The sequence below is a fragment of the Dipodomys spectabilis genome, unplaced genomic scaffold (genome assembly GCF_019054845.1).
Source record: "Dipodomys spectabilis isolate Male_0828 unplaced genomic scaffold, ASM1905484v1 ptg000069l, whole genome shotgun sequence".
NCBI lineage: Eukaryota > Metazoa > Chordata > Mammalia > Rodentia > Heteromyidae > Dipodomys > Dipodomys spectabilis.
This window is the reverse complement of record NW_024870746.1, coordinates 10,456,697-10,478,004: the sequence shown is the minus strand read 5'-3', so window position 1 is coordinate 10,478,004 and position 21,308 is coordinate 10,456,697. Positions and strand designations below refer to the sequence as shown.

The following is a 21,308-nucleotide window of genomic DNA, read 5'->3' as shown; positions in this document are numbered from 1 at the left end:
ACTACTTTGAGCCACAGTGCCACTTCTGGTTTTTGAGCAGTTAATTGGTGTAATTAAGAGTCTCACAACCTTTGCTGCCCAACCTGGCTTTAAACTGTGATCCTGAGATCTCAGCCTCCTGAGTAGCTAGGATTACAGGTATAAGCCAATAGCACCTGGCTTTAAGTACTGTATTTCTTTCTTTCTTTTTTCTTTCTTTTTTTTTGGGGGGGGAGGGGGGTCCGGTCGTGGGGCCTGAACTCTGGGCCTGGGTGCTGTCCCTCAGCTCTTCAGCTCAAGGCTAGCACTCTACCACTTGAGTCACAGTGCCACTTCCAGCTTTTTTTTTTGGTTATATGGTGCTGAGAAATCGAACCCAGGGCCGCAAGCATGCAAGGCAAGTGCTCTACCACTGAGCCACCTTCCCAGCCCTAGTGCTGTATTTCTATAGCTAGTATATACTTTGTATACAACAAATGCTTATTGGCTGAATGAATATCAGTACAAATCTAGTAACCAGTACTGTGAATGATATAGGGGCATGATATAAGCAATAGAGGAGTACCTTGACTCAAGCATAAAGCTCTGAGCTCAAACACTAGTGCTGAAAATAAAACAGAAGAAAACAAAACAAAAAAAAACCACTCACAAGTAACACACACAAGTAACACACAATCAAGCAGATTGTGGTCCCAGCTACTCCGGAGGCAAAGGTAAGAGGATCATGATTTTAGGCCAGCCCAAAGTTAGTATGAGATCCTAACTGAAAATGAAACTAGAAGCAAAAGGACTAGGGACAGTACTCAAGTGAGAGTGCTTGCCTATGAGGCTCTGAGTTCAATTCCGAGGGCCACAAAACAAACAAAAACAAAAAAATTAAAAAAATTATATAGAAGTAATTTATGCAACAAATTGATAAAAATTTATAGTTACATAAATGAACACGTAACATAGTAGATGCGATAGTCTAAAATATTAGGGCGCACAGGAGCTGAGACAGGATCATTTGAGCCTAGGAGTTTAAGTCCTGGTTGGGCAACATAGTAAGACCCTGTTTCAAAAAATACAAACAAGGGAGGGGGGATGGAAAGGGATGGGAAGGGGAAACAAAGGAGGAGGCAACAATGCTTGATAAGAAATGTCCTCATTACCTTGCCCATGTAACTGTAACCCCTCTGTATGGTATTTTCACACACACACACACACAAAACAGCTACATGAAAACACACACACACACACACACACACACACAAACCATATACAGTTTTTTTTTTTTTCTTGTCAGTCATGGGGCTTGAACACTGGGCCTGGGCGTTGTCCCTCAGTTCTTCAGCTCAAGGCTAGCGCTCTTCTACTTGAGCCACAGTGCCACTTCTGGTTTTCTGGTGGTTTATTGGAGATAAGAGTCTCATAGACTTTCCTACCCCTGCTGGCTTTGAACCACTATTCTCAGATTTCAGCCTCCTGAGTAGCTAGGATGATAGGTTGTGAGCTACCAGGGCTCTGCTATACACGGATTTAAGAAACATTTTGGAATCCATTTCAGCTCAAACAATGTTTAAATGATTTCCGGCTGTTCTTGTAACCATTACTTACTCAGCCAGGCACAAGGTATTAGTTTCTTCTTGGTAGTCCGAGGGTGCCCTCTATCTGAGTGCTGAAAAAAATCCAGAGGCAAATTAACACTTAACAAAGCTGATAATTTCTCAAGTAAATTCTTAATCCGTAGATCTATGGAACTGATTCTCTCTTTAATTACTGCTGGAAAGTGCTCAGAAAAAAACAAATGTCATGTCATTTGTTACAAGACCACCAGAATAATTAAATCTATGACTCTGTAACTGACCTGGAAATGTGGAGAAAGGTTTCTTATTTTTCTCAGTATTTATCTCATATCATGCACTAAGATTTTTGGCATGAATCACCTATATAAGTATATTGATCTCTTTGTTTGTTCTGCCCATGTAAAACTATACTTTAACATGCCATTGTAGCAGTGTGCCCAGTAATGAGTTTCGCCAACATTAAATATTTATTGGGTCTCTTTTAAGTGCAGGACACTATACTTGCAGAAAGGACAGAGAGAACAGAAGAGAAGGGAACTCTCTACTGGAGAAATAATATAGGTTCTAATTCAGGTGTTTATAAAGGATGTATACAAAGAAATATGATAAAAAGCTCATTGAAAAATATGCTTCTCTCAATTTGCTGCTTTGTAGAATCTTAGGGAAGTTACTGAACTTCTCTTAAGTTCAGTGTTTCTGTAATATGGAGATAATGTCTACTTCAAAAGAAAGTTGTAGCCGGGCACTGGTGGCTCATCCCTATAATCCTAGCTATTCAGGAAGCTAAGATCTGAGAATCACAATTCAAAGTCAGCCTGAGCAGGAAAGTCCATAAGACTCTTACTTCCAATTAACTGCCAGAAAAAAGTGGTGTTGTGGCTCAAAGTGGTAGAGCATTAGCTTTGGGCAAAAGAGTTCACTGACAGCACCCAGGCCCTGAGTTCAAGCCCTATGACCAATAAAAAAAGTTGCAAAGCTTAGCAGAGACATTTATGAAGGCCTCAGCACAGGCCTAGGTGCTATTAGTATTTTGTTGGACACCAACAAAAGGTAGCTGTTTTTATTACTATTATTATGAAAAGATTCTTTTTTAAATGAAGATTCTTGAGTAATAGCATACTAAGAGATTTCATCTTCTTCTAGCGGAAATATGTTTAAGTAAAATATTTGCTTGATATGCTATATTTTTTTGGGGGGGGACAGTATTAGTATTGCTTTCAGGGCCTTGCACTCATCTGACTTGCTTTGTTCATGAGTGACACTCTATCACTTGAGCCATACCTTTAGTCTGGCTTTTTTATAGTCCTGGGGTTTGAATTCATGGTCTCATGCTTGATGAGCAAGTGCTCAACTACTTGAGCCATGCCTCCAGCCAGATAATAAAAGATTTCTAAAGAAAACTAAATATAAAAATTATTATACTCGGGCTGGGAAGGTGGCTTAGTGGTAGAGCGCTTGCCTTGCATGCCTGAGGCCCTGGGTTCGATTCCTCAGCACCACATAAGCAAAACGAAAAAAGCCGGAAGTGGCACTGTGGCTCAAGTGGTAGAGCGCTAGCCTTGAGCTAAAGAGCTGAGGGACAGCGCCCAGGCCCAGAGTTCAGGCCCCACGACCGGACCGCAAAAAAAAAAAAATTATTATACTGAGGCTGGGGAGGTGGCTCAGTGGAAGAGTGCTTGCCTCCCATGTATGAGGCCCTGGGTTCAATTCGTCAGCATCACATAAAGAGAAAAGGCCAGAAGTGGCACTGTGGCTCATTGGTAGAGTGCTAGCCTTGAGCTGAACGGCTCAGGGACAGCGCCCAGGCCTAGAGTTCAAGCTCCACAACCGACCAAAAAAAAATTATTATACTTCAGATTCCTTTACTCTTAATGAGATTTAAGGAGATACAAGAATATGTATTTGTGGGTACTTCAGATGGCTTGTTTGTTCCTTTGAAACATGTCAACAATTTTGTCATATTTATGGCTATCTACATATGTAATAACATGAAAGCTCAAGAACAGAATCGAGATCATAAAAGGAATCTCAGTAATAATCTATTCTGATTGGTTTTTATGATAAGTACTTATAAACAATGCTATTTGAAAGTTCACCTTATAAATTTTATTAATTTCTGGACTGGGAATGTAGCTTAGTGGTAGAGTGCTTGCCTAGCATACACGAAGCCCTGGGTTTGATTCCTCAGTACCACATAAACAGAAAAAGCCAGAAGTGGCACTGTGGCTCAAGTGGTAGAGTGCTAGCCTTGAGCAAAAAGAAACACAGGGACAGTGCCGAGGGCCTGAGTTCAAGCCCCAGGACTTGGAAAAAAAATTCCCTGGAGAGAATATGCCAGATACATTTATATTGTTAAGAAATAGTGAAATTAGCATGGTATAATTTGCTAACAAAAATTAAGGTAGGCTAAAGACTGTACTATCTCATTTAATTTTCCTACTAGCCAGAGTTCGCTGTTACTTTCTCCATTTGCAAAGATTCTGAGGCATAGAGAGGTTATGTAACTTACTAAATTCACATAGCTAGAACATAGAATTAAATTCTGATTATTATTAGAATTAAATTCTGGCTGATTCCATTCCACAGTCTGAAATCTTAACCTCTACCTTATAGTCTTCCTGACACTTAAAAAACAATCTTCCTATATTATTCCTCTTCCCTCTCCCCCCCTCCTTTATCTCGTTCTCCTTTTCTTTACCTTTTGGTAGTACTGAGGACTTACTCAGGGCTTTGGCAGGAGAGCACGGCTCCACTTGAGCCACTTCCCCACCGCTACCTTTTCTTTCTTTAGTGTTTGTTCTGTTTGTTTTTTTCAGATAAGACCTCATATTTTCCCCAGACTGGTCTCACTCAGATCATGATCTACCTTGCCCACGTAACTGAGACTGCAGATGTATTCACACTATATTGATCTTATTGGCTGAGATCAGATCTTGCAAATCTTATACCTGGGTTGGCCTTGAACCCCAACCCTCCCAATGTCTTGCCTCCTGAGTTAGCTGGAATTACAAGCAGGGTAAACCACTATGCTCAGCCAATAATCTTAAATATCCATTTTGTTGCTAAACTTTCGTAGTTCCTTAAATAAAAATGTGTGCGTTTTCCCTTTTATATACCCACACCAATTTGCATTAACCCAACTAACAGACTTGTACCTGGTACCCAGCTACCATCCCCCAATTGCCCAGGTACAGGCCCCCCGGGGCAGTCTGAAGCCCCCCAACATTCCTAAAAGATAGTCCCTTTGGTCCTCTCATTCAACGAATTCCTGTTGAACTGCAGCAGTGTGTTTCTCTGCGGAAAACCAACTCGGGCCTCGCTTTCAGCCACGACACACAGGCGCTCTCCCTGCCTGTCAATCGGCGTGGGCCACGGCCTCCTCATCGCTGCGTGTGATTTACCACGCGCCGTCCCCGGCGCCCGGAGCCTGCGGCTTCTTCCCCGCATCCCTCACGGCCACCCGCGGCCCCGTTTCGGCCTCACAGCCGGCCTCAGACTACGCGGCGCCATCCTCCCTGCCAACGCAGGAGAGGCTTCAGGCCACGGCCAGGCCTATGGGACTGAAGGCCAGGAGGGGGGGGCGGTCTGGAAGTTTGGGGCTCGCAGACCCCCCCACCCCCCCGGCCGGCTAGGGCGGACGGGGAAGGGCGCGGGTCTGGGGTTTCCTCCCGCGGAGAGGCCCGGCTCCCGGGACTCCGAGCGGAACTACAACTCCCAGCTCCGTGGCTTCCCGAACTTCCGGAACTCAGCTCCCGCCTGGCCGGAAGCAGCTGAGACCGGGTCAACTGAGCCGGGGGCGGGGGGATTTAATTCAGCCGGAGGAAGGGGGCGGGGAGAGTCGTGGGGGGCACCTGACACTTCGCCACCATGAACGTGGTTTTTGCTGTGAAGCAGTACATTTCCAAAATGATAGAGGACAGCGGGCCTGGGATGAAAGTGCTGCTCATGGACAAAGAGACGGTGAGTGGGCTTTGGCTCGGCGTGGGTGGGCGGACGGGTCCTCCCTCCCTGGGTGTGTAGCCCGTCCGAATGCCATTTAATTCGGGGTAATGAGGGTCAATCCTGTGTCGCACTGGAAAGTTGTGTGAGGCTTTCCCAGGGGGTTTTCCATCTAAATGGCTCTGAATCGGTGCCTGGAGACTTCTTGTACCCGACACAGTGTCTCCACTAAGAAATCAGCTCCTGTGTGAGAATACGTGGAAGCTTCAGGACACTCCTGCTGTTTTCACTCAGGCTGGTGTTTTCCAAGAAAAGCTGTTACAGCTCAAACTGGAATGACAGGTTGTTGGCCACAGACATAAAGAAAGGGAAACACTTGAGTGAGATGGGAAATCTTTCTTGTTCAATTTATGGATTGTTCCTGTTCCGACAGAGCATGTTTTTCATTCTGACACGTTACTTCCTGTTTTGGATGTTCAGTGAATGTTATTCTGTATTTTAGAGCTTATCAAGTTAGATCTTAGTGCTTTCTTAAATTTTTTTTAAAGGTTTTCTTTCTGAACTAGCATCACCTGGTTAATTCTTTTCCTTTCCAGACTGGTATCGTGAGTATGGTATATACACAATCAGAGATTCTTCAGAAGGAAGTATATCTCTTTGAACGCATTGATTCTCAAAATCGAGAGATCATGAAACACCTGAAGGCAATTTGTTTTCTTCGACCTACAAAGGTACTAAACAAACTTGATCTACCGCCGTCTTCCCAGACAAATGTAGAGCATTCTGACCTGAAAGCATTATGAAGGCAAAATAAATTTATATTATCATCATTTGTGTATCATAATTATCCTAGTTTGTCCGTTATAACTTTCATTCTTTTCTTTATCATAGATCGGTGTACACCTTTCAACCAGTTTTTCCTTTAAGATGCTATTGAGGTTCATGGCACTTCCCAAAGTTACTAACTACTCTGATAGAGACTCATATCACTTTATTCCTGGATTAACTTCCATACTTTTCAGTTAACACCACTGGTACTTACTTAATCTTATATATATAGTTGTTAGTATTTTTAAACCTTTTCCATTTTATTCACATCTATACCTAGAAACAAATAGTAGTTTAATTTTACCTTCATGATTACATCTATAGTTAGTGACCCAATAGTCACTAGATTGCTAGATTGGCCTTCCGTTATGTATCCTACCTTCCTGTAACTCAATTTTGCTTTTCCAATTTCCAACTGGACTTCTTTTGCTCAAAGTTAGCGTTCTGCCATTTAAGCCACAGCTACACTTCAGCTTTTTAGAGATAAAAGACTCATTTTCCTGCCTGGGCTGTCTTCAAACTATGACCCTCAGATATCAGCCTCCTGAGTAGCTAGGATTACATGTGTATGAGCCACCAGTGCCCAACTCGTTTTTCAGTTTTTGTCCATCACTTTCTAAATTTGAGCATCTCCTTTAAAAATCTTTTGCTAGGGCTGGGAATGTGGCTTAGTGGTAAAGTGCTTGTCTAACATGCATGGAACCCTGAGTTCAATTCCTCAGTACCACATAAACAGAAAAAGCTAGAAGTGGCATTGTGGCTCAAGTGGTAGAGTGCTAACCTTGAGCAGAAGCTCAGGGACAGTGCCCAGGCCCTGAGTTCAAGCCCCAGGACTGGCACATAAATTCTTTGCTATTTCTATCTTATTTTGTATATTCTCTTGTTTCATATCCATGTTCTTCAACTCTATTGCACTTTCACCATGCTTGTACATTGTGTACTTCTCAAAATAAAAATCTGACTATTTCACTGTTGCTTGAAATCCTAAGATGACTTCTCATTGCTTTTGTTACATAGAACTCTTTTCTGTGGCCCATTGTGGTCTAGTTTCTACTATTTCTTTAGCCTCATTTCAAACTTTTCCATTTTGTACTCTACACCTACACCAATAGTCTTTTAGTCCACTCCATTTCCTCTTATTCCAGCATGCCACAGGACTTCGCATGGGCTCCTCCTTTTGTCTAGAACTTCTCAAGTCCTCAAGGAAACCCTCCCGGGGCTTACTGACCAGGTCAAACTCCTTTGATTAAACGCAGCACTATCTTTTCCCTTCCCAGTCACTTGTCATGGTAAAGTTATATGGTTTGTGATTAATATTTGTCTTTCCTGTCAGCAGTAAGCTCTATGAGAGCAGAAGTTATATTTATTTTCTCTCATTAATGTGTCTTCTGTATTTGCTACAGAGAACACTTAATATTTGCTTCATATAACTTGATGAATATAAATTGTTTCATATTTGTTGTTCTGACTCATAAAATTTTGTTTCAAGACAGGTTTTTTTTTTTTTTGGGTCCGGTCGTGGGGCCTGAACTCTGGGCCTGGGCGCTGTCCCTCAGCTCTTCAGCTCCAGGCTAGCGCTACCACTTGAGCCACAGCTCCACTTCCGGATTTTTTTCTTTTTGCTTATGTGGTGCTGAGGAATCGAACCCAGGGCCTCATGCATGCAAGGCAAGCGCTCTACCACTGAGCCACCTTCCCAGCCCCCAAGACAGGTTTTAATAGATCATTTAATTCATTATTCCCCCAACTGTGAGAGAACCTCTTTCACAGCAATATGCACTCTCAAACTCGCTTAGGCTTCGTCTTTTTTACCTAGCATATTATGAGAAAGTAATCATAGATTTAAAATATTTTTATTTGAAGCCTGTAATCCTAGCTACCTTGGAGACAGGCAGGAGATTAAGGTTCAAGGCCAGCCCAGACAAAATAAGGTCTGGAAACTCCATATCAACCAGCAGCTGGATATGGTGGTGTGTACAAGTTATTCCAGCTATGGAAAAAGCACAAATGGGATCAATGTCCAGGCCAGCCTGGGCAAAAAATGAGTCCCTATTTCAAAAATAACCAATTCAAGCCAGAAGTGGAGCTATGGCTCAAGTGGTAAAGTGTTATCCTTGAGTACAAAAACTTAGGAACAGGGCCTAGGCCCTGAATTTGAGCCCCAGGACTGGCATCATTAAAAAAAAAAAACACCAAAAACTTCAAAAAGTGGCAGATAGAGTGACTCAAGTGGTAGAGTGTCTGCCTAGCAAGTACAAGACTGAATTCAAAACTCAGTATCACCAAAAAATAATTTTTTCCAGATGTATTGATACACTCCTGCAATTCTTAGCACTTGGATACTGAAGCAAGAAAATAGAGAGCTCAAGATCCACATAGCAGACCTACGAAGCCTACGTGACTGCCATAAAAATATTTGCCCTTAAGGTTTTGTCATTTAATTTTTAATGCATTTAAGTCTAGATGATAATTTTACTTTTCTCCATTTAGTAAATAATATGCCTTAAGCTGTTTTTCATAGTGTAAAGAAAAATGAATATTAAATTTTAAAAGACCATAGAATGTTTAGTTTTGGAGCCAGTTTATATAAAACTTTACCCATGTGTTATAGTCTCAAATATAGATAAAATATATGTCATGACTTTTCATAGTTGAAATTGTCATAGTTAGAAAGGTCATATAAAAACTGTTGTTTTGCTTCTAACAATCATATTTTAAAATAATGAAAGAAAATGTCAGCATGTTGTTTGCAAAACTTCACAAACATTACAGTCGTGTAGACTCTTCAGTCCCAGTAAGTTAAAGGATTACACACATTTTAATTTTCTAAATAAAGATTTTGATTATATGAATATAATTTACAGACAAGCATCTTGAAGTAAATTTGCATAATTATTTTATATTACATTATTTGCATCATATATATATAATAACATTTTTATTTATTTTGCCAGTTCTGGGGCTTGAACTTTGGGCCTGGGCACTATTCCTAAAGCTAGCACTCTTATCACTAGAGCCACAGCTCCACTTCTTTTTCTGGATAACTGGAAATTTAGGGACTTTTCTGTTTGGGTTGGCTTTGAAACAGATCTCAGATCTCAGCTCCTGGAATAGCTAGTAGGCGTGAGCCACCAGCACCCAACTTACATCCTTTATATTTTTATCTTAATAAAGCCAAGATAAGAAAACGAGCACAGGGGTAACACTGTTAAAAAAATGTACTAGCCAGATGCCAGTGGCTCATGCCTATAATCCTAGCTGCTAAGGAGAATGAGATCTGAGGATCACGGTTCAAAGCCAACCAGGGCAGGAAAGTCCTTAAGACTCTTATCTCCAATTAATCACCAAAAAACTGGAATAAGTGCTGTAGCTCAAGTGATAAGAGTTCTAGCCTCGAGCTGAACTCGCTGAGGGACAGCACACAGGCCCAGAGTTCAAGCTCCACAACTGACAAAAAAGAGAAAAAGAAAAGAAATGGACTCCTTATCTTACTTATATAATTATAACTAACCTCCCTGTACATCACCCTTACAATAAAATTTGAATTAAAAAATAAAGGTAGTTAATATTAACTGTATATTAATTTTAATATATGTATACTATTAAATTCTATGTATGATTCTAGTTGTTATATTTAATATTTCCTTTTTGTCTTCAGCCCTCACTAGTTAACACATGGTCTTGTCCTCAGCATACAATTGATTCAGTAAATAAATCAATCAATGGATGATACTTATTACTTTTCGATTTAAGAGTTTTCTTCATATTTGCTTTGTTTAATTGTTCTGTATTTTCTAGGAGAATGTGGATTATCTGATTCAGGAACTCCGAAGACCCAAATACAGTATATATTTTATTTGTAAGTATGTTAGTTCCTCGTTCAGTCATGTATATGTGTCCCAGGTTTTATGTTCCATAGAGCACTTTGTATCATCAAGTCCATTGAATCCCTCACTGTAAAAGTCTGGCTTATGTGACAGCCTTTCAAAATAGTAAAGGTATTGTAGCCAGAATTCTCTTAAAAAGAGCTAAATATGACTTCCGTTTATCATTGTCTTCTTAAAAAGTAAAAGCCTTTTTAGTTTTATTTTGCCTTTCAAGATGCTTCATAAGTAAAAAGTTTTAAGTTGTCAAATTTTACATTCTACCTCCACCAAAAAGGAAGCAAAACCAAAGTCATGTTTACTTATTTCTATATTTCACTTACAAATTGATATATAGATGCTGATTTTATTTGGGAACATGCTATATTTGGTGCGTTAGAAAAGTAAAGATTTACTTTGCATATATCCAGCTTCTCTTGCTACTTTATGTAATGCATGAATGTACAAATCATCAGGTAGTTATGGGTTGGAAGTCTGGAAATAAAGTAGGTTTATGATTACTATACAATTGAGGTGGCTTTTTCTGATCTAATACATTCTGCTATGGAAGTTACATCTGTTCTCCTCTAGATGTCATTATTGATCTTTGAAGAATTAGCAATGGTTCCAAAACAAAGGACAAAACAACACTCAGTCCCATTTAAGATGTTCTAAAGCTTTTGAGTTTTAGGGTTTACACTATAGTCCGCATATTGTATAATTTAATAATTATACAAAACATTAACATTTGTAACAGCACTACATTTTAAAAGAATTATCCATTTTATTTTCTTTGATCCTTTATAACATCTCAAAAGGTATGAAAAGGTATGAATGAGCTATTTTGTTAGTCTTTCATCCCAATTTTTGTTCATTTCTTTTAGTTATTTGTTTTTGGCTAATAGTCATCATTTTTCTTTTTTAATTACACTTTTAATTTTGAAATAATTGAAGATTTACATGTGCTATGGTTTGCATATGGTTTGTTCCCTCCAAAACCTGTGTTAAAATTTAGTGCCTATTGTAAGATATTAAACTAAATTTTCCATAGTCTGGATCATCTGAATTATACCACCATGGAAGTAGTTTTACATGTTTCTTGCAGTTTAAAATACTCCTCTACCTGTAAATTCCTAGATAGATGTACAGCCTTGATTGGGTTAAGTTTCCATTTGTCTTTGGCAGGATACTCAATAAGTTATATTGCATCATTTCATTACTTGTTTGTTCTTGAGACACCAACAACTGTTGATGCTCAGTACTTAGGGTCCATCACTAGGGACATCTAATTCAATTGTAACATTTCTTCTATATTTTTGCTTTGGTAGTGATTTTTATAGGTTGTTTGTAGATTGAGTTATGTAACTCAAGCTGGCCTTGAGTTTACTGTATGATCCAAGCAGGCCTCAAACTTACAACCTTCCTAATGTAGTCTCCTAAGTGCTGGCTGGGACTACTCTGGACAGCATGTGCTGCTACACCTGGCTTTCTTCTTTATTTTTAGTTTGTTTTTGGTTTTGTTTTCAGTACTGGGATTTAAAATCTGGGTCCTGTGCTTGCCAGGCAAGTGATTTAACAACTTGAGCCACACTGTCAGCCCATTTTTGCATTGGTTATTTTCAGAGTAGGGACTAGTTTTATATTCTGGTTGGCATGGGCTGCAGCCTGTCTATTTATGCTTTCTGGAGTCATTGGTGTGACAGGCTCACAGTACCAGGCCTACCCATTATATTATCCCAAAGCTGGGATAGCAGGTGCCAGCTACCAAAGCTCAGCCATTTGGTTGAGATGGAGTCTTAGTCTTGTGAACTGTTATGATGAACTGGCCTCAAATCTTGCTCCCTCAAACCTTTGCCTCCCAAATAGCTTGGGTCACAGCACTTGGCTAGATGAAATATTTTTTTTTTTTTTTTTTGTCGGCCGTGGGGCTTGAACTCTGGGCCTGGGCGCTGTCCCTCAGCTCTTTAGCTCAAGGCGAGCGCTCTACCACTTGAGCTACAGCGCCACTTCCGGTTTTCTGGTGGTTTATTGGAGATAGGAGTCTCACGGTCTCTCCTGCCCGGGCTGGCTTTGAACCGCGATCTTCAGATCTCAGCCTCCTGAGTAGCTAGGATTACAGGCGTGAGCCACTAGCGCCCGGCTAGATGAAATATTTTATAAAGAATTTTTTTCTAGCTGGGCAGCAGTGGCTCACACCTGTAATCCTGGCTACTCAGGAGACTGAGATCTGAAGATGGTGGTTCAAGGCCAGCCCAGGGCAGCCAAGTCCATGAGACTCCTATCTCCAATTAACCACCAGAAAACTAGAAGTGGCTCAAGTGGTAGAGTGCTTACTTTGAACTGAAGAGCTGAGGGACAGCACCCAAGCCCAGAGTTCAAGCCCCACAACTGACAACAAAAAATAAATTAAAAATGAGAAAATTTTTCTAAGGGTTGGGAATGTAGTTCAATGGTTGAGTTTTTGGCCTATATGGGCAAAGCTATAGGTTTGGATCCCAGGACTGAAAAAAATTCCTCATCTACTATTTAATATAATTTACATAAAAGAAAGGATTAAAAGGAAGAATTGCTTTTTTCCCTTGATTTACTATTTTCATATAATGACTTGATTGCCTAAGAAGATTCTCTAGTATTTCCTATGGTGGTCTTTTTTGTATTATTTATCGATTTAAGCATTTATAAACTGTTTTCAATTTGAAGGCGTATGGCTTTGGCATATACCATATTTTGAACTAAACTTTACTTATTAGGTTTTAACTATCAGGCCCATTTATGTCTAGTTGCAGCAGAGATAATCTCCTTACAGTCAAATGGAACTCCTGTGTCTGTTTCAGATTTCAGTAATGTGATCAGCAAAAGTGATGTGAAATCATTAGCTGAAGCTGATGAACAGGAAGTTGTGGCTGAGGTTCAGGTAAATAAGTTGGTTTTGTAACATATCTCTTATATTAGCTCTTTGAAAAGATTTTAGTGTAAAAGTAAGATGCTGTCTCAAGAGAGGCAATTGAGCAGACAAATAAATGTGCATTACACGAGACTGTATTTACATGTAAAAGGTTGAAAGAGGTATCAAATTGGATCTGAAAGGAATCAGTGGAAAGAAGAAGAATGGGCAATGAGTTGGTAAGCAGGGCTTCACAGGGTCAAGACAAGTACATTCATCAATGGGACTGTGCCTGATTGGGCCAGTAGGAAGTAAATATTGTAAGAGCTTTCTTTTAGTTTTGGCTAGTCCAGGGGCTTGAACTCAGGACCTGGGCACTGTTCCTGAGCTTCTTTTGCTCCAGGCGAGCACCCTACCACTTGAGCCACAGCACCACTTGCAGCTTTTTCTGTTTATGTGTTACTGAAGAATCGAACCCAGGGTTTCATTCATGCTAAGCAAGCACTCTACCACAAGCCACATTTCCAGCCCTGTAAGGGAGCTTTCTTATAGTTACTGTTTGTAATTTTCTCTTTTCTGAACTATTGTTATTAGGTAAAATTTTGGAAACTCTATAAACATTATTTAGCATGCCATATATATGTTAGGGCATATTATGTTACCTTTTCCTTCTTGACTACTTAATACACTGTTCACAATACATTTATCACAAACATTTGGATATATTTATCACCTAAGTGAAAAATAGTGCCTTCATAAGCAGCAAAGTTTTGAATTTTTCAGAAGAACATCCTAGGTGATAAATTAATAAAAAGATAACTTCTTTTAAATCATATTGTCCCTCATGAGACTATATTGGAAAGAAATAAAAGGACAGCAAAGTTCTTTTATCTAGGTATAATGTAACACTGTATATCCCATGACAGGGTTTTATTTTTTACTAATAAAATAAGGCCTGGAGACCTCCAGAAATATGTGTACCTCTACAGTTTTTTTTAAAAAAAGATTTTACAATTATTTTAATTTCTTCACCCTTTTATTACTTACTTTAATGTTTTCGTATCTTTTTATATCTTGTATCATATATGAAAATATTTCTGCTTGTTATAATTGAAGTTCATAGAATGACTGATCATGGTGCTTTATTTCAGGAATTTTATGGTGATTATATTGCTGTGAATCCACATTTGTTTTCCCTCAATATTTTGGGTTGTTGTCAGGTATGGAAAAAAAGACTTAAAACTAAATTAATTCATCAATTGGAAGTTAATAATAATTGGACAGGTAAAAAAATTAAAACATCTTTGAATTTAATGTTTTTTAACAAATAGGGTCGAAACTGGGATCCAGCCCAGCTCTCCAGAACAACTCAAGGACTGACAGCTCTCCTTTTATCTCTGAAGAAGTGTCCCATGATCCGTTATCAGCTTTCATCAGAGGCAGCAAAGAGACTTGCAGAATGTGTTAAGGTATGGCATTCCCTATCCTGGATTCTTTTTTTTTCTTTTAAGTAAATTTATTAATCTGTTGAGTAACAAATATGTATTCATTTATTTCATGTTGGAAAATATAGAAAATACAAAGAAGGAAATTAGAAATGAGTATAATCTCATTACCTGGAGATTGTACTGTTAATTTTCTGTCTCTCATATGCATAAATGCTGTGTATCTATGTATATATGTCTATGTATGTATGTGTGTTCATGCATATGTACCTATCCTTGATTCTGAAACATCAAATCCAGTCATGTCTCATATTTCAGAAACTGTCAGGAATATTTTTTGTTAACAATTTGTTATATTTACTGGCAAAGAAGCACGTCTATAGAATTCAAAACAAAAAAGTAACAAATTAATAGCTAAGACTGTTAGGTTTAACCTAAGGCACATTCACAAGCTATTTAACACTTTGAGGTCCAGGTAAGCCACTTGTAAAGTAGGGTTTCAAGTTTTAACCTCTTAAATGGTATGCTGTAAAACTTTGTGAAACTTCTGAGTTCTTTTATGAAAGCCCATGAAGATGCAAAGAACTGTGTATGTTTTTTATTTATTTACTATTTTTATCATCTCTGTAGACAACTAATTGACCAGGCAATTTTTCTCTTTTACATCACCAGCAAGTGATTACTAAGGAGTATGAACTGTTTGAATTCCGGCGGACAGAGGTTCCTCCACTACTACTTATTTTAGATCGCTGCGATGATGCCATCACTCCTTTACTCAACCAGGTGCAGAGCCTTCTATTAGCCTAAAAAAAGGATGATTTTAAGTGGTATTCGTCAAAGTGCAGATATGGAAATAAGTAATATTGTCCATTCTATTTGCCTCCTATTGTCAGCTACTCTTGGTTTTTGCCTTATATTTCCTTGTAGTTTAGTATCATTTTTCCAGCCACATTGTTAACTCCTTGTTCTGCATTATCTTTCCAATCCCTTTCTACAAAGCTCCCACTTCTAATCAAAGTAACTCCTGTGTAGTTTCTTTTTTTTTTTTTTTTTTGTCAGTCGTGGGGTTTGAACTCTGGGCCTGAGTGCTGTCCCTCAGCAATTCAGCTCAAAAGCTAATGCTCTACCACTTGAGCTACAGCGCCACTTCCGGTTTTCTGGTGGTTTATTGGAGATAAGAGTTTCACGGAGTTTCCTGCTCAGGAGATCTCAGCCTCCTGAGTAGCTAGGATTACAGGCATGAGCCACCGGCGCCCGGCTAAACTGTGTAGTTTCTAATTTCCAATATTTCCTTCTCTCTGTTTTCTTTCCCAGTCTTGTTGTTATTTCCTTGTAGACCCTCATTTCTTGTGGAATAGCATCTACTTGATTCTTTATTTATTAATTTACTTATTTCTGGTCATAGGGCTTGAAGTCAGGGCCTGGTCTCTTTCCCTAAGCAATTTTGCTTAAGGCTAATGCTCTCCCATTTTTAGTCACAGCTGCGCTTCTAGTTTTCTGGCGGTTAGTTGGTGATAAGAGTCCCACAGACTTTCCTGCCTGGTGGCACTGAACCACAATCCTCAGGTTTCAGCCTCCTGAGTAGCTAGGATTACAGGCGTAAGCCACCAGCTCCTGGCTTTGATTCCTCACTTTTAATTTATTCTCACTTGAGTATATTCTACAAACCCAATGTTGTTAACTGACTTTTCCTGAATAATAGTAAGCCTATTGATCCTGGCTTAGAAATCTTTGTTGGTTCCCATTTGCCTACTGGGTTAGAAAGAGTTTTCATAGCATGTACCAAACCTTGCACAAAACCTTCAGCTCACTGATGCAAAGATGCCATATCATTTCTTGCCATCATGCTTTTACTCTTAACTATTGTCTAGACTCTGGAATGTTTGGAATACTTTTCCTTCCCATCTTCACCTTTCAAAATACTTGTCCTGGGCTCAGAAGGTGCTTAGTGGTAGCGTGCTTGCCTAGCATGCATGAAACCCTGGGTTAGATTCCTCAGTACCACATATACAGAAAAAGCTGGAGTTGGTGCTGTGGCTCAAGCAGTAGAACTCTAGCCTTGAGCTGAAGAGCACAGGGACAGCGCCCAGGCCGAGTTCAAGCGCCAAGACCAATAAAAACAAAACAAAACAAAATACTTGTCCTTAGGACCACCCAAAAGCCACATAAAATCTCTTTGGAGATTGTACTGTGTTCTTTCAGTCAGGCATGTTCTTTTCTCCCTAAACTCACTGTAGAACTTCTTGTTACATCTCATACTTCACCAAGTTGTAACTTTGGTTGTTTTATCCTGGTGAAACTATATCACCAGTGTTTATTTTCTTACACGTGAAAACATAGTTCCTTACACATAATAAGGTGCCCTGTTAATAGTGTCTGGATTTATTTTTTTTGGGGGGGGGTCCGGTTGTGGGGCCTGAACTCGGCCTGGGCGCTGTCCCTCAGCTCTTCAGCTCAAGGCTAGCGCTCTACCACTTGAGCCACAGTACCACTTCCGGCTTTTTTCTTTTTGCTTATATGGTGCTGAGGAATCGAACCCAGGGCCTCAGACTTGCAAGGCAAGCGCTCTACCACTGAGCCATCTTCCCAGCGCCAAGTGTCTGGATTTATAAGAAAGGCATAATCTATGTTCAGTTTCTTCCCAGCTTATGATAGTGTCCAATCTGTGGTTGGAGAGTGAAAAAAACTTCTCTATCGTGTAAAGGGAACTCTGCATTTCTAAAATTGTTCACTAAAGGAACTTTTGATAGTATAAAAGAGTAGAAAGAAATATAATTGTCTATAATTCTGTGTTCCGAAGAAAAGCAACTATTTATTCAATAAATTTCACTGAGAACCTGTACCATGTATTGAACTAAGCATTGGCAATAATAGGTTAGAGATATAGTCTGAATCCTCAAAGAACTCATGATCCAATGAAGAAAGAAAAAAATGATCATTTTCATTATAGAGTAAGTGCTGTAGAACCAAGCACAGAATGCTGTCCACAGAAACATAAATCTTTGTTGTTCTTAATTTAAGCCCTAAAGGAACTTGCAAATACTTTTAGGAAATAAAATACCTTCTTTATTATCTCTTAAATTATTTCTTAATAAATTTAGTTTGAGATAAAATGTATATGCTACAAATATACAATATTTCTAGCATTTGGATTCTACTTACTTTTGTAATGAGCCTATGAATAAAAGTAATCCATTCTTCATAAATAGGGACAAAGCAAAATTGTAGTTTCTCTTTGCTGGTTTTACCAAATACATTTACATTTTTAAAGATGGAAACTGATCCTTCACAACTCATTCTAGGTAAAATATAAAATATAATAAATTCAGAGGCAGGTTTCTGAATGTGCCAATGTTTTCATCAACTCACAATTTTTTTTTCTGATACTATTAGTAGTTCCAGGGTAAATATAGCACCACTCAGATCTGCAAGAACACACTTCTCCTGCTGCAGAAAACCACAGAAGCGCACAGGAAATGGTACAGCTTGTAACTGCAGTACCAATATAGCCCTATCTGTGAAGCCAAAAATATACTCTTAATTCACAGGCAAAACTTGGAGCTAATGATAGATCTAATTTGTTTTCTTTCTATCATGAATATTCATCTTGCTGCCCTTCTTCTTAAAATGTGAAATCAAAAAGTATTTTGACTTTTGGGTGTTTAACCAATTAAAAAATGACAATCTTAATACATATTGTGGCATGAAGAATTAGAGTAATATAAACTAACTAGAGAATCTTCATGTAACACAGGCTAGTTATTGAGAATGTTAATAGTTCTGTTTGTTTTCATGAACATTTAATATTTCCATTTATGAGTTACTACCATTTTTATTATAATTCTTTGTTTAGTGGACATACCAGGCCATGGTTCATGAACTCCTAGGCATAAACAACAATCGGATTGATCTTTCCAGAGTGCCGGGGATCAGTAAAGACTTACGAGAGGTGGTCCTATCTGCTGAAAATGATGAATTCTATGCTAATGTACGTGGCTTTAATTTTTTTTATTGTTTCTAGTTGTCCAGCTCTTTTTATGTGAGAAGATCAGTGTTTTGTTAGAGTGGGGACACATGTGGGATTTCATGTGAAAGGACGAGAGCAGGATGCATCTTAGCGCAACAAAAAGGCTTCAATTCTGACCTATTAACTTTTTTTTCATAGAAATCACATAGTTATTTACTTCCCTTCCTTCCAGTAGCTCCTTGTGAGAATAATAATGGTATTCATCACTAGATTCTGGATAATGTCCAGATTTGGTAATTAAAATGGAATTTGCCCTTCAATACTATGCTCATGATTCTTTTTCATTTCTTATTTTAAATAGTCAAACTAGTTGATGAACTATACTTCCAACATTTTTTTTTTTTTTTTTTGCCAGTCATGGTACCTGAACTCTGGGCCTGGGCACTGTCCCTCAGCTCTTCAGCTCAAGGCTAGTGCTCTACCACTTGAGCCACAGCACCACTTGGAGCTTTTTCTGCTTATGTGGTGCTGAGGAATCGAACCCAGGGCCTCATGCATGCAAGGCAAGGACTCTGCCACTGAGCCACCTTCCCAGCCCCTTCCAACTTTTTTTTTTCACAGAATATGTACCTAAACTTTGCAGAGATTGGTAGCAATATAAAGAATCTTATGGAAGACTTCCAGAAGAGGAAACCAAAAGAACAACAAAAACTAGAATCAATAGCAGACATGAAGGTAAATCAAATACATCAATGGTCTTATATATGTCTTTGGAACTACACATGTAAACGACATTTCTGAGATATTCTGGATCTTATTTCTACCTGATTCACTTTGTTTCATTTAAGACATTTTCTTTGATGTCCCTCTTTTAGTAAATAATACAGTGCAACATTCATCATCAGCCATGTGCTTTTTTTCTGTTTTTCATGATTCTTTGAACACTCAATCTTTAACATAGACTTAAGCATAATAAAATGCCTTGTGTTTAAGAGTAGTAGATGTCTTTGCCTGGACAGAAAAATTACTCTTGCTTTTTAAAATTACTTCTTCATACATGCCTATCCTCATTCAAAAAGTAACACAATCTCTCACTGATGTTTTTCCCTTGGCAGGCCTTTGTTGAGAATTATCCACAGTTTAAGAAGATGTCTGGGACTGTATCAAAGCATGTGACAGTAGTTGGAGAACTGTCTCGGTTGGTCAGTGAGCGGAATCTGCTGGAAGTTTCAGAGGTTGAGCAAGAATTGGCCTGTCAAAATGACCATTCTAGTGCTCTTCAGGTCAGTCTAATTTGATGAGCACCTACTATATGTAAAACACTGTACCAGGCAAAGCAAGAGATGCAAAGGCAAGTAAACCTTCACCAACATGGCTTAACAATTTGGCTTAAACAAGGAGTTGAGGCAAGAACAAATGAATACTATTTAAGATGGATGTATAAGAATCACAGAAGTTAACATCTAATCCCAAGGGTTCAGTGGGTTCATTGAGTATTTATCAAAGCATCCTTACTTACTAGAAAGAGTGTTAGACTAGAATTTTAGTGTTTGGTTTACCACTTATTGACTCTATAACCTGGAGTTGTTGATTTAACTTCTGAACCAGTTTTTACATTTATAAAATAGGTATAATACATATGACAGATAAGCTTTTTTTCTTTTTTTATTAATTTAAGATTGCTTTTCATTCCACAAACATATGAATGTCTGCTACATGTACATACTTTTTTTGATGACTTAGGATAAAAAGATGAATAAGATACCTCTTTTTCAATGTGTTCGCACTATAGAAGGAAAGAAAGAAATGAAAAGGAATTATAATACCATGCAATAAACACTTCCATGGAAGGATTTACAAAAGAATATACAAATACAGAGGAAGAACAGCTGATTTCTCCAATGATGAGGCTTCTTAATGTTTCTTAGAGAACATGACATACAAACTGGATCTGGACAGATAAATGAGTAAAAATATCAAGTAGAGAAAAAAGGAGGAATATTCTCAGCAGAGAAAATGTAGGCATAGAGGTACGTGTGTGTAAACAGGTAATAGTTCAAGATATGACCCAAGGAGTGGTTTTAGATAATCTAGGAAAACAGACTGGAACAGATTGAAAGGAGGTTGGACTTTAATGCCAAAATGATGAAAGCTACTGGAGGATTTTAGAAGTGACAGATCTTGACCTCGGGAAATTTAATGTCTCGTTGAAGAGACAAAACTAAGGCAAAAACATTGGATAATATTTCAAGATAATGTTTAAGTCAAAATTGTGATGCTGACTGTAATAGGACTTAAGGGTACTAGCAGTGTTTCTCTAAAAAGACAACATTAAGAGGAACCATAAAGAGCGAACAAAATTTTTTTCTTTTTTTTTTTTTGATGTTGGTCTTGGGTCTTGAACTCAGGCCTGGGCACTATCTCTTAGTTTTTTGCTTAAAGGCTAGCACTCTACCCACTTGATCCACGGCTCCACTAATGGCTATTTTAGTCAGTTAACTGGAGATAAGAGACTCATGGGCTTTCCTGCCCAGACTGGCTTCAAACCTCAGTCCTCAGATCTCAGTCTCTTGAGTAGCTTGGATTACAGAAGTGAGCCACCAGCATCCAGCAGGCTAGTACTCTACCATCTGAGCCATGCTTCCAACCTTGAATGAATAAGATTTTGAAGGAGAATTTTTATCCAGAAATAACAAGCCAGGTGCTGGTGTCTCACTCCTGTAATACTATTCAAGAGGCTGAGATCAAGTTTGGTGGTTCAAAGCCAGCCTAGGCAGAAAAGTTCTTGATCCCTCACTAACCAGCAAAAAGCCTTTCTGGAGCTCAAGAGATAGAGTG

General features: G+C 38.8%; 1 protein-coding gene across 2 annotated transcripts in view; it reads left to right on the top strand.

Annotated features, from left to right (window-relative positions):
• The first annotated feature begins 5,317 nt into the window (after positions 1–5,317).
• The window catches only part of Vps45 (vacuolar protein sorting 45 homolog), a 52,121-nt gene continuing 36,130 nt past the window's right edge, over positions 5,318–21,308 (top strand). For both annotated transcript variants that reach the window (XM_042681543.1, XM_042681544.1), the window contains exons 1-10: positions 5,318–5,504; positions 6,080–6,214; positions 10,110–10,170; positions 13,009–13,088; positions 14,210–14,278; positions 14,390–14,527; positions 15,176–15,286; positions 18,357–18,491; positions 19,092–19,205; positions 19,586–19,753. In XM_042681543.1, coding sequence (XP_042537477.1) covers positions 5,412–5,504; positions 6,080–6,214; positions 10,110–10,170; positions 13,009–13,088; positions 14,210–14,278; positions 14,390–14,527; positions 15,176–15,286; positions 18,357–18,491; positions 19,092–19,205; positions 19,586–19,753 — 1,104 coding nt within the window. In that variant the 5' untranslated portion in view covers positions 5,318–5,411. The remainder of the gene's footprint in view (positions 5,505–6,079; positions 6,215–10,109; positions 10,171–13,008; positions 13,089–14,209; positions 14,279–14,389; positions 14,528–15,175; positions 15,287–18,356; positions 18,492–19,091; positions 19,206–19,585; positions 19,754–21,308) is intronic.